Here is a 13,734-nt window from a genome sequence, read left to right on the forward strand (position 1 = left end):
ACTTGAAGCTGCCTCCAGCAGCAGGCGTGCCCAGCAAGGAGCTGGGTGAGCTGTGCCCTGAGTGACAGGTGCTGGGACGGGTCATGGACTGAGGTCCCCGTCCCTCAGCAAGTGGACAAGGGTCCCTGTATCACCCTGCACCGGCTGAGTCGGGGAGCTGCAGCCTCAAATGGGAAATGTGTGTTTGCACAATTAGCGTGGTCCCTTGCTTCCCTGGGAGCAGAATGGTTTATTGATTTCTGTGGCCCACTCACCCCCACCTATTCAGCAATAATGACCCTTCCATCCCAACTCTAAATCACCCCAGCATGCCTCGCCCATAAGCCCTCTAATCTTTTTGGGTTGTTGTTGGTATTTATGCTCGTGGAGGTTTATGATCTGTTGGTGCTGGCTGCTGAAATGCTTTATTTATCCATAGGCTGGGCCACACAGGGAGCGTCCTTATTCTGGTATCATATTCAGGATGCTGTAGTTAAGGGTTGTGTCAGCACTTCCATGCACAAATCGTTTTATTCAGGGGTTTTGCAATTCCGTGGAAAAGAAAACCAGCGACCTGGCACGGCAAGGGGAGGCTTGAAGGCAGACATGAAAGCCCAACAACCCGCTGCTCATTTAGGGACTATTAGATGGACAACCTTTTTCCTTGAGGAAAGTAGCCAAAACCATCCTCCTCCCTTGGTTTGATTTTGTGCAAAGAAAACCCTCTTTTGTGTGCTTGTGTTGGGGTTGGATGGGGAGGGCACAGTGAGGCAGGACACGGGCTGGGATCCTCTCTGGGTGCTCGGGAAACAACCCTGTGGCTGGTGCAGAACAGAGCTGCCTTCTCCTGGGAACTGCAGGTGTGGAGAGCTCGGGAGCTGCTCCCAGGCCTCCTGGTCCAGCCCGGCCCACAGCCCTGGCAACAGCAGGTGATGGGTTATATAAATGTGATTTATGGCCCTGTTAGTGCAGGAGCTTGTGGGCTTATAAATTATTTGGAGATTTCTCAATGATAGAGGGAGTGTGGTATAAACAGGAGAGATAATAGGGCTTGAGAATGTATTTCAAAGGGCTTTTGGAGAAGGAGAAATTCTGTGACTACTGGCAGGTATGGGGTGATCCTGGCTGTCCAATAAAAAGTATCCAGCCAGGATATTTTTTATTTCTCCCTCTTAATGCTGATGGGGTTTGCGGGCACTCCATGGGCAGCCTGAAGCGGAGTTCATAACTTGGAGCAAAAATGCTCATAAAGCCTTTTGGCCTGGGACAACAGAGTGGGGCTGGCATTGAGGGTGACTCATGCAAGCAGAAGTGATCAGTCCTCATACAGATGCAGGAAGTGATGAAGCAGTGAGGGAACTGACAAAAAAGATGGAGAGACAATTTACAAGGTGATATAGTGTCAGGCCAAAAGGGAATGGGTTCACACTGCCAGAGGGCAGGGTTAGGTGGGATATTAGGAAAAGTGCTTCCCTGTGAGGTTGGAAGGCCCTGGCACAGGGTGGCCAGAGCTGCTGTGGCTGCTCCTGGATCCCTGGCAGTGCCCAAGGACAGCTTGGACACTGGGGCTTGGAGCGACCTGCTATGGTGGAAGTTGTCCTTGCCCATGGCAGTGTTGGAACCAGGTGATCTTTAAGGTCCCTTCCAACCCAGGCCATTCCATGACTCATCCTGTGGTTCCTCAGGAAGGGGACTCTGCACAGAAGGAAATCAGGATGCCATACTGCTGCTCATTCCTTTTGTTAGCAGGTCCCGGGCTGGTGTAAATGGCAGGGACTCCTGAGGAGGTCCCTTCCCCTCAGCACCGTTCCCACAGAGGGTCACTGGTGTTACCTTGTCAGAGTGAGCAGGAGTGGAACTGACTGGGGCTTAGTAAAAGGTTCCCAAAGAGGACACTGGTAGAGGAAAGTGATGCTGAGATAATTCAGTCAAGTCCCCAGGCATCTCTACTGAATCAGCTTTTAGAGGAGCCACCTCTCACCTGAGGTCAGTACTTGGGAGTTGCTGTGAGGACAGTTGCTGGACAAATCTCTGTTTTCTTTGCAACTGCAATGCAAAAAGGCATTTTGTGAGTTCTGCCCTAACCTGGTGTGCAGTGCTCCGTAGTTGCTGTGTTTTACCCTAGAGGGAGTTGCTTTTCTGCAGTGGGAGCAAGGATCTGTGTTCCTTGGAGGATGTCAGGGGACCAGATGAAAGGAGCTCCCAGGATAAGCACAGGATCACCGCTGAGGTGCTGCCCCTGCATAACTTTATTCTCTTGTGGGGAGGTTGGTCTTTGATGAACTTCCATCTCCTTCTGAGGCAGAGTTTTCCTGAGTATCCCTCAGGTCTTCTGTATATTGTTCCTTTGCTTCTGTTTTTGTGGAGGTCTCAACTGGGCTGGTATCAAGCAGAAGAGCAGAGATGTCACCTTGAACCTAGCAGGCCTGTGCTTCAAACTGACATTTTACATCCTCGTGGTGAATAACTCTGCCTTTTTACAGGTTTTAGGAAATGCCTGACCAGTTTCAGGGTAGTGGGCTCAGGGTTTCTGCTCTGCCCTGCTGCTGTGGCCAAACAGGTTTGCAGCAGGAGCATCTTCTCCAGGGAAAGGGGAGAAAAGGTCTGGGGTGCTTTGAACCTGGCAGGTTTCTCAGTAATTGGACTCAGCTCCAATTGAAGAAGTGAAGTATTTTTAATGGGGTGCTGCAGCTTTTGTCCCAGGAACACCCCACTGGGAGCTCTGCCCTGGACTCCACTGCTGTGGCCACCCAGGCTCCTCCAGCGCTGGGTGAGCAGCAGAGGGTCATGGGGACAGCCCCTGTGCTTGGCCAGCAGCACCCTTGGGTGGGGCAGGCAGCCCCTCAGCCCTGTGCTCACCTGTGCTGGGCAAGGGTTCAATTCCTGCACACCAGGGCAGGTTATTTCAGAAGGAGTGCTTTCTCCATTAAGAAAATAAGTTTTTTTTGTTAAGGTTGTGGAGCCAGTTGTACCATGCTGAGCTCCCCAGTCCATAGTTTCACAGGGGTTGGTTGGGGCTGTTCTGCAAAGCCTCTTGCAGATTTCTTTGCAGCAGTACCGATGCTGCGAGGAGGGACAGGGACATGAAATGAGTTCTGAGAAATCAGTGCGTCCTGGTGTGAGCAGTGAGGAGTGGTGGCAGCAGCACAGAGCCTCTCAGGGATGTGGGGTCCAGGGTGGCCCAGGTGAAGGGTGAAGGACATTGCCACTGGTCAACAGAGTGCAGGGGACATGGATGAAGATAAAAGCTTCCTCTGGAGCAGAGAGTGCACCCTGTGCAGAGATGAGGTGCCACAGCTGGAGTGGTCACACCTGTGTGCTCTCAGGCCAGACCTTCCAGCTCGGAGCTCCCTCGCAAGCCCTGGGCAGCGGCTCAGGGAGGCAACACTTGGCCAGACGCAGGGGAAGTCAGAAAGACCACCCAGTTCTGATAAGGGCAATTTAGAAAGGAAGGGGAAGATTGTGAAAAGAGGGGCAAAGGGGCACAAAGGGAAGAAAAAACCCACCCCACTGCCGAACAAAACTGAAGATCAAGACTGCTGTTAAACACACTGCCTGTGAGGGAGGTCTCACCGTGCCTTTTCTAATCTAGAGCCAGCCAGGATTGTATTAACAGCTTCAACGCAATGGAACAAATTAATCCCTGATGTAATTGAAATCGGTGAGGTCGCACAATAGGTGAGTTTGACCCAGTGGGATAGAAATAGAACAAGTATTGGAATGAAGGAGTGAAACGAAGTCACACTGTTCAGCCATTGGCATTTCATTCCTAGAAACAAAGGCCGGACAAATGCAGAGAATACATGTCTCTGCTGGGCATGGTTGAAAGCTGCTCAATAATATCAAGCTTTGAAGGGATATTTCTGTGTGGAGAGGAAGTATATAGCAGAGATATAACAAGCATTAAAAAAGAAAAAAAGACAAAGAAAGAAAGGAAGAAAGAAAAAGCCCTGCTTGCTCCTTGCCTGATGTATAGCATGGTAAAATAATACCAATTGTTAACTAATAATCATCACCATTATCCTCATCAAGATATATCACAATTGGAGAAAAACAAGAAAAGAGTTAAGGTCTAAACTATTTCTGGAAACTCAAACTGTCAGGAGCCCATGGCCAGCTGTGGCCTCCTGCAGATCTTCCTCAGCTGAGATCCATGGGGTTGGGGTGCTTTGGTGAACACAGGTAGCAGGAACTGGTCCCACTGGGAAAGAGCCGCCTTTGGATGCTGGGAGGGGGCGCAGTCCTGGCCCCTTTGGTGCTGCAGCACCAGGGCACAGCTCAGGGGCACAGGGGGCACTGGGGCTGCCTAGTGCAGGCAGCTGAGCTGCTGCTGCTCGTGGTGACATTGTCAGTAATGTGAGCTGCTGGCAGTGACCTGTTCTGAGCCAGTGAGAACAGACAGGTGCAGGGGGAGATGGGAGGCTGGGGGCGTTGGAGCCCCTCTGGGAGCTGCATTTCAGCACCTCAGCAGCACTCTGGCGCTGGGCTGTGCTGCGAGCTGGGCTCCTAAAAGTAATTAATCAAGGCTGAAACCCTGCTCTTCCCCAGGATTAACCATTTCCCAGGGTGCAACAAGTTTAGAATCTCACCATATCACACATGGTGCATTTTCACAGTTCTGGCTATGGCTCATTCCACTGTCAAAAGGAGAAACTTAGTTTTCTTGAAGATGGCATCATCTTTCTCTAGAAAATGGTCAAATACTGATTGATGGGCCATAAAACATTCATTTCCTTGAGCTCTCAGGTTCCAGTTGTTTGGCACTCCCTCCAGCCTCCCTCCTGGTTTCATACCAGGCTCAGTAGCACATGCCTTGCTTTTGCAGTGGTGCATGGCTTGGACAGCTGGCGGGGTCTCGGAGCTGCTGCAGTGTGGCTGAGCCATGGCTGCTGCATTTCTCAGAGGTTGTGTGTTTCAGAGGGAACAGAGGTCTGACCCTGCCCGAGGAGATTCAAGCTGCCTTTCTGGATGCACAAGGCAGCTCTCTGGAGGAAAGGAGGCTTCGCTTGCAGAGCAGCTTTTGGATCCAAGTATGTGTCACCTCATGGAGCTGTGTCCCCTTTTCTAAGCCCTGGAAATGTGTTCTCCTTGGGTCTTATTTAACATTTCTGAAATCCAAAGGGATGGGCAGGCTTGACGCCTGCATCACCCCATTTCCTTCTCCTTTTCCAGCTTTCTCACCAAAAAGAAATACCAAACAGCATTTCAAGTTAAATACTTTGTAAATCCCATTGGTAGAGTTTTTTTGTGGAATCTGGTATCTGATCACTTTGAACAACCACTTCCACAGTGCTCCATGCCCATTCTCACAGACCATCCCAAAGGGTGCTCAGTCACCATCCATGGTGACATCGCCCATAATTTACCAGTGCAGTTTAAATTTTTGGATATTTATTTTTCAAGAAAAAAAATATATTTCTGGATGGGTATCAGGAAGAAACAAACAGGAAAGCAAAGCTCTATGTTCTGTTGTTTGGAAAGGCTTAGCTCCATTTGTAGAATTCTGGTACTATTGCACCATGGCCTCTCTCCCACTGGAGCTTCACTGCAAAGTACCTTCTCTGCAGATTCAGAGCATGGAGCTGCTTTTCCAAATGTGCTCCTAAACCCACAGAAGGAACCACTCTCAAGCACTGCTCATCCACTCCCATCTGGCTCTGGGAGGCTCTGTGACACGACGGTAACAACATCCTGGTGGTGGATTGACTTTGCAGTTAAATGGAGGAAAAAGGACTGGATTGTGCTTCACTGTGTGCTGAGGGTGGCTGTCATGGGGAGCTAGCAAATCCTGCTGTGATTTGTGCACAGGAATTCTGCCAAAGTCATGGAAGCAAAGTGGTTTGTTACTTGTCTTTCAGGGCTTGAGAGGGAGAGCTGTCTTGGATATCCTCTTGTTGACATTATTGAGCTAACTTTCATGTGTTTAGAAGGTCACGGAGAAAATTATTAATATTAGGTTGATTTGATGGCTGAAAGGTAGTAAGTATTTCCTGCTTATCAGATGGGGTTTGAGAGGACTTTGAATAGCCTGATTTGTTTACCTTTTGCAATTGGTATGGCCCTTAGCTAGAGGGATTTTGTATTCCTGGTTCAGCTTGGGGAATGACATAGGTAGCTGTCTATTGAGTGTTCCGTAGCATAAATAGCAAAACACAGGAAATTCTCAAGTCCAGCTCCCAGCTAACTTGGGTATGCTGTGGGCCTTGGACATCTCATGCTGTAACGCTTTGTGACATGAACAGTAACAGATTAACATCCCCCGTTACTGGGAAGCTTGAAATAGAAAAATCCAAAGTGCGTGGAGGGTGGCTGGGTGGAAAGCCAAATCCTGCAAACGTGGCTCGGCATGGCCGGGGTTTCACTGACCTTGGCGAGGCTGGGACTGCTCCATTCACAGGAGGCATCTGGGAGTGCAGAGATGGGGCACCAGCCTGTGCAGGGCTGACATCAGAGTGCTGCTGTTGGAGGCTTTTGCCACTCCTGAGCTTTTCTTGGATTAATGCTCAGTGAAACCTTAGGCTGCATCAGCAGAATGGTCTTTCCCTCAGCCTCCGTCTGGGATTTAACAAAGAGGGGAGTCATTCTTTAAGCTGAAGGATCATTTTAAAGCCATTCAGAATGAATTCCACTCTTATTTGAGAATCATCTAGCAAAAAAGCACATGAAAATCTCCTGTTGTGGACTTGCTGGAAGACAGATGTCATTTCTGGTTCCTTTGGCTTTTGGGAAAGGAGGTAGGACTGAATGCTGCACCTTGAATGCTTGGGCAAGGACAACAGACAAGGGAGAGCAGCTTCCTTTCATGAGTGAGGCATTTCTGTTCCTTCTGGGGCTTGAGGTGATGGTTGTTTTTAAAATAAATGCTATTCATTCCCTTGTATAAGCTCTGGATAGCCAGCTGTATTTGTAGGTGGATATTATCACTGAAAGGTGTAGTGAAAAATAAATAATAAATGGATAAAGAACTGATGGAAAAGGAAAAGAGAAGAGTGAAAACGAAACTAAATTCAATGCTCTGATTGGACAACTGGGATTTTGCAGGTTATAAATTGTTGCCAAAGAATGAGATGGAGTTACACAAAACCACTGTCCTGAGATTCTGAAATCAACACGCACAGACAGCAGCCCATACCAGTTGGACAGATGCCAGACAGACCATAATACGACCCCAAATCCCTGCAGGAGTCCTGTCTCCTGTGACGCACAGTGCTGCTCAGGAACTAGAAGGGGCAAGCACCCCTTCCCTTCAGAGACCTGTTGTGTGGAGCTCTGGACCCAGGGTCTGTTTTGCTGCCTACATGGAGATGTGGATTATCAGACTGAAAGGCAAGAAAGGGGCTTGTTTTGTGTATGATCTGTTATGTGCTGTAACAGCATTTTGAGAGTGAAAACAAAAAAGGAAAACTTGCTTTGGTGAACAGGAGTGAAAGCCCTTCATTTTAAGGGACTTAAAGATATTTCTGCATTCAAGTGTATTTGAGGGTGAGTCTGCTTAGTTTCAGGTGACCTCCCTGACTGAGTGTTGGCAATCAGTTGCCAAAGGAGACATATGTTACTAATTTTTTATGAGATTTATAGAAGAGACTCTCTTTTGGTATTTATACATGGAGTTCCTTATCTCAGAGAGGTTTGCTGCTTGAGGGAGTGTACCCTGTAGAGTGCTGTGAGAATGGTTTTTAGCAATGATCAAACAAGTTTTATCTCATTAAATCAACCCTGCATGATTTTTTTTTTTTTTTTTTTTTTTTGGGTATTGATATTCTCTGCTGCAGGGCTGCAGCCTGGGCTGGCATGGTTAATTCCCTTTGGCCACCCTCCAGCAGAGCATCCTGTTTCCACAGGGTGGTTAAGTGTGAGCTTATCTTTAAGCAGGTGGCTAAATCCGGGTGGTTTCACTGCTGCTCTTACCACGGCTTCCGGCCAGGAGACAGCTCAGCTGCAAGAGGAACCTGTAGCCTGCTCCTTTTCCAACATTTCTGCCCTGGGTCAGAACTGGGCACTTCTAGGGAAGTGGTGGAGTGATACACGCTAGACTGACTGTATTTTAGGGTCAGCATCACCTGTTGATTCCTACATCAGCTGCTTCAGGGCTTGGCTAGGGGTGATGCCAGCCAGCTCCTTGGACAGGGGAAGAGGAGATGTGACCCCCTGTGCTGCTGGTGCCCTTCTTGCAAATGGAAGGGGTGCTTAATTAGCTGACCTTAGGTAGGACAGTAGTGACAAAGGTGCACAGGTGTGTTGGTGACATGCTGGAGCTGAGCACTGTGCAGGATGATCTGTGGGTGTTCCTGGGCCCACTGGGGCACTGCAGCTATGGGCTGGGGCCTCTGCAGTGTGAGTGCTCCAGAGACAATTAGAAGAGAATTAAAACGTGTTTTGGAAAACAGATTGCATTTTCTGTTGGGAGTTTCCAAAAAAGCAAAGCAACCTGCCCTTCCCCCCACTTCAAATCCCACCTGTTTTGGTTTTTTTCCTAGAAGAATGTGAAATTCATTAACATGTGGTGAAAGCAATGTAACGACGTCATCTTGATTTAAAATCTGTTTTAAATCTTAAAATAATGGAGCCAGAATTTTAGCTGCGAATAGCCTTGTTTTGTGGGCACAAGGCAGTCTGTCAGCATGACTGGAGCATCTCTGGGTTTGGTAGTTAAGTATCCTTTGCCACAATGGGATTTGAAAAGAAAGCAAGAAAAGACATAGCAAGGAGAAAAATAAATTAATATGATTTCTATCAAAAGTCAAGTCCTGTGTGCTTTGCTCAGGTGTAGCTGTGGTGCCTGGGGAGGGCAGGGCAAGCAGAGCCCTGCTCTATGCTGGCCAGAGCTCTGTCAGCCTCCTGATGTGGCACCCTGCCATGCCCTCTGGCTAGGGGCTGCTCCTCCTCCCACTCCCCAGCTCTGGCTCACAGCTCCTGGCCACCCTGTTTTGTGAGAGTGGGAAATCCTGTGACTGCTGTCTGTCACCTCTGACATTGCTGTCCATGTCCAGCACTGCCCTGAGCCTCCCCTGCCCAGCCTCTGCCTGTGCCTTCAGCTCCCTATGAGCATCTGACAGCCAAATCAGAGATAAATCACTTTCTCCCCAAAAGATCAAATACCAAAATCCCAGATTTTAGTACCAGCACTGAAGGCAGTCCCATGGCATCACTGGGAACCTCACTGCTGCTGCTGCTGTGCTGAGCTTGGGCTTTGGCTCAGGGTCTGGTGCTCAGCAGCACTGCCTGCCTGAGATTTTCTTCCTGCTGCTGCAGGCTTGGCTGTCCCCAGGATAACTGGAAATGCTGCAAAGTTCTATTGAGGTTGTGACTTTCAGGCTTCACTGTATTTGCTGGTATGAGATGATGTGCAGGAGGCTCATGTGGGGCTCTTTGGGGTGTTGTGGCCACTTTCTTTATGTGTTTTAGTCAGGAGCGGATCTTAACAAGGATTTATTGACCTTTTCCATTTTCATTGCCAGTTCCCTCCCCACACTGATACAGCAGAATACTTTTGTTTGCAGGCCATGTTTCATGTAATTTATTGTCCTGTAAAGGGAGTCAGCCACCAAAATGTTGCCCAGCCCATCTGTGAGTTTGGAGTGGATGGTGTGGATGTTGTGGTGCAAATGCTCCACAGATCATAGATGGACAGTTCGTGGAGCAATTTTTGGGCTTTTCTATTGTTTGGATGGGAAGGGCTTTTTGGATACATGCTGTCCAGTCTCCCCTTTGGGAAGGCACCTTGAGAACAGTGGTGTTGTTGGATCCTCTGATCTTGGGCAAGTCAGGACAACTCTTTGGAAGGAAAAGTGGGACTCCTGTTTTGATATTTCTTGGGAATACTTAAAATAGGAAACAAAATTAAAAGTTTATGGTAATATTTTATGGTGTAGTGAACTAAGATGAATCTACTCTCTTGGCCAGAACAAACAGATGAGGTGGCTGAGGCTGTCAGACCCCTGCTGATCACAGCCACTGGTGGAAAAGCTGGTTTGACTCTCAGCACTCCTCCTGTGGCCCTTTTGAGGTGGGCAGAAATACATCCATGGCTGGTGACCATGAGGTGACTTCACTGCAGAGCAGAGCTAGACAAACAGTTAAGCTGAAGAGCGTACAAGTGTCACTTCTATTGTAGTGGATTTTATGCTAGTGTGAAGTTCAAGTCCAGACTGCTAAGGGCATCACAAAGAGTTTTTTTCCCTTGATTTTTTTTCTTGTAGTTAACCCATACAATGAGTGCAGCTGCTGAAAGTGATGCACCAAATCTCTGAGAAGGGTTTGGCTGTCCACACTCTCCAATTTGTGCCCATGTAACCTGGTAGAGGCTGTGCATATGCAGTGGGGAGCCTAATTTATGGTCAGCGTGGCTGACTGGGATTTAATCAAAGCAGGGATGAGCAGAAGTTTTTATTCAAAAAACCCCAGTTTGATTATAATGGCTCAGGTTTGTTTTTCTGTGGAGAGCCAGCTCTGGGTGGAATTACACACGAGTGCCTGACAGTGCTGCCAGGTGAAAGGCAGCCAAATCTGAGTCCCCCAGTGCCAGTGCCCTTGGCAGGCGAGTCTGCAGTCCCTCTGCCCCAGAGCCTTGTTTTGTTCATGGTCTGTTCTGCTCTCTCTCCCCACTTCCCACCCATCTCAGATGTTTGCTGCTGAGGAGAATGTGGATTTTCGGATACACGTGGAGAATCAGACGCGAGCAAGGGACGATGTGAGCAGGAAGCAGCTTCGGCTCTATCAGCTCTACAGCAGGACAAGTGGGAAGCACATCCAAGTGCTTGGCAGGAGGATCAGTGCCAAAGGAGAAGATGGAGATAAATATGGTAAGAATGTTTACTGGGATCCCCCAGACTTCAGGTCAAAGGCTTTAATCCAGAATGTTGTGCTAAGAACCTCTTGGGAGAAAAGTAATAAGAGCAATAAAATCAAAATAAAAGAAAAATAATATTTCCAGGTTAAGAACATGAGATTTGTTTTGCTGGTGCTGCCTCCCAGCTGCAGGCAGTTCCCACAGTATTTTCGTGCCCCAATTTATTAGTATATGGTTGAAGAAAAGAATGTCTTTCTCCCCAAGCCATGATCTCACAGTGTGTTTCCTGCAATTCATAAATGATACCTAAATTGGTGGTTGGGAAAGTCCTTTTGCCATGAACTCTTGGGCTCGTGTTTGGGTGAATCCAGTGTTTGAATTAAGCACTCTCATCTTTTCGGGTGGTGGTATATTTGGTTTGAACTGAAAGTAGACTTTGAGAGCTTTGAGAGTACCCCAGAGCTCAAGCTGTGTGTGTGGATCTTGCAGGAAAAACAATACTTTCCCTGTGCTAGCAGTGCATTCAGCTGTTCTTCTTGTGATTCACACACAAGCAACATGCTGGAAATGCTGCTAGAGGCTGGGCTATGAAAAATGCTGAAATTCCAGTTCATTTTGAGATGTTTTCTGCTGAGATGCTTTTAATCTAGTTGTCTGTAGGGAGGATTTTAGGACTGGTGAGAACACTGGTCCTGTTTCTTACACATTCCCGGTTTGGGATGTGCAGCCCTGTGTGCTCCTGTGCTGCTGCAGAGGGGCTTGTGAGAGTTTGCTGGCTCAACCATTCGTGTGGGATTGTCGGGTGCAGCACTGGTGAGGTGGAGCTGAGCTACGAGGAGGGCAGGTCAAAATCTGGGAGCAGTTGTTCCCTCAGGAAGCTTCAGGATGGATGAGGCACACGCTGCGCGCCGAGGGCAGCTGCTGCCACTGCCGGTGCAGGAGCAGCGGGCTGTGCCAAGGGAAGCGACGGCCCGAGAGCACCTGGCAGGGACAAGTGACCCCCAAGGCACTTGTATAGGGTCAGCCTCTCAGAGAAAGCCCTGCCCTCCGGTCTCATCAACCTTGTCCTTTGTCATTCCCAAATTTTCAGATATTACAGGAGGGAAAAGTGCCACTTGGCTGCTGATTATTTTGCCATGTCATGGCGTTCATCCTCCGGAACTCTGATGTGCAAACCGAGGCGCGGGGCGCTGCCGCCGCCCGGGTGCGGCTCCTGCCCGCGGTGGCTGTCAGGTGCCGTGATGGAGTTTTCTTCTCGGCGAAAGAAGGCGGCATTTACAGTGGGTGCAGCAGGGAAGTGTTCCCGGGAGCAGTTGACAAGTGCTAATTTATGTGTCAAAGCCCATCTTGTCCCCTTCATACATATGCAATCGTGCCTGAACAACCAACCCGCGCGTGCGGGAGCGTGCTCGTGGCCGACGGTGCTGCCGCGGCAGAGCCCGAGATTCCGGGCCGGGAGCCCGGCATCCCTGCTCCAAACCCGCGCCCCCGTCCCTGTCTGTCTCTAAGCCCTGCCTCCCCTGCTTCCCCGAATCCTTCCCTGCCTGTCGAAGCCCCGCTGCCGGTGTGCTCCGTGGGTTGCTTGCCTGCAGCCGCAGACCCCGCCCGACCCCGTCCCCAGAGCCTCCTCGGCAAACGCGCCCGAGGCCGCGGGGCCTTCTCGCCCCCAGCGCTGTGAAAGGTTATGGAAATGTGCTCTTGGTCCTGCTTGGCACGGAACGCTCGGAGCATGATAATCGGGGAGACGGTGAGGTGGGACACGGCAGGCCGGGACGGGGCCGCGCAAAGCTCCTGTCGGGGATAATGGAGCGGGGAGAGATGTCGGAGTTACTGAAGTGAGAACCATCTGCGTTACAGCCCAACCTGGACACAAAGGCAATGACACAGGGTTCATTATGTGCCAGGAACCCCTCCCCCCGAGGCATTATTATGGAGTAACCTTTGATCAAGACCAGAGAGGCTTAAACCGGGTCTGGGGATCTCAGCAGTTGCAAACTTTTGATCCACATCTCCGTCTTGCCGGTCAGGTCTGCATTTGGAGGAGGACACCTCCCACGCAGCAGATGGCCGAGTGTCCCCTGCCCCTTCCCCGTCCCGGGCTGTGCCACCCTCGCAGATGGCACCGGCTCCTGCACGGCGAGGCCGGTGTGGCTTGGCCTAAGGATTGCAGCTTGGGGAAGGCTTTAGGAGGAGAAACACGTCTAAGAAATGTCTGGGAAAAGGTGCCCGTGAGCTGGCTCCAGCCGTGAATTCCCTCAACAGCCCGGTCCACCTGGGAGAAGGTGACATCCCGCAAGGGTTCAGGGTTCACGTAGGAAGCTCTGTCAGAGAGAAGGTCCCTCGGGCTCATCACCAGCCCATTAGCACCATCCCGTTTTAAGGATAGCAGAATAAATAATGTTTTAGCGCCTCTTTCCCCTCTTCCCTTACATTCACAACAGTGTCCAGATGTTTCTTTTTTCCTTTTATTTTTTTCCTTTTTTTTTTTTTTTTTCCCAAATATCCAGCTTCCAAATGGGAGGGCTGTCCTGCCTTTGAAGGGAGGTTACTTTTATTGCAAGGTTTATTGACTTCTGTAAACCTTCTCACCTCTTGGTTGCAGAGAATACCCAGAATAGAGGGGAAGTGCCAGATCTCAGGCAGGGAACTTCTGCTTTCCAAGCAGCCACCCCAAGTCCAGCAAAATGAGCAGCCAGCCCTGATTCAGGGAGGAATGATGCTGCACGGCTGGGGGACCCAGCCAGAGGAATCCCCGTTGACTGCTTTATCCAGGTGTGCAAATGCCATGCGCAAGGCAAAAATGCATGCTTTGTTATGCATAATTTTGCTGTCATAATAATTCTGGTGTGTAATTTTTGGTTTATACATTCTTTGGGCCAAGATCCAGCCCCGTGTATCGGATTATTAAATGGCAAATTAAGTCAGTTAATAGAATTAATTGAGTCGATATAATCCATTTAATCAGA

The 13,734-nt window shown here is 49.4% G+C and overlaps 1 protein-coding gene across 1 annotated transcript in view; it reads left to right on the forward strand.

Moving 5' to 3' along the window:
• FGF18 (fibroblast growth factor 18) overlaps window positions 1-13,734 on the forward strand; it is a 64,964-nt gene that overhangs the window by 11,947 nt on the left and 39,283 nt on the right. The window contains exon 4 of the mRNA XM_021540045.4: window positions 10,601-10,781. Coding sequence (XP_021395720.1) covers window positions 10,601-10,781 — 181 coding nt within the window. The remainder of the gene's footprint in view (window positions 1-10,600; window positions 10,782-13,734) is intronic.

The sequence above is a fragment of the Lonchura striata genome, chromosome 13, assembly GCF_050655825.1.
Source record: "Lonchura striata isolate lonStrDom1 chromosome 13, ASM5065582v1, whole genome shotgun sequence".
Classification (NCBI taxonomy): Eukaryota; Metazoa; Chordata; class Aves; order Passeriformes; family Estrildidae; genus Lonchura; species Lonchura striata.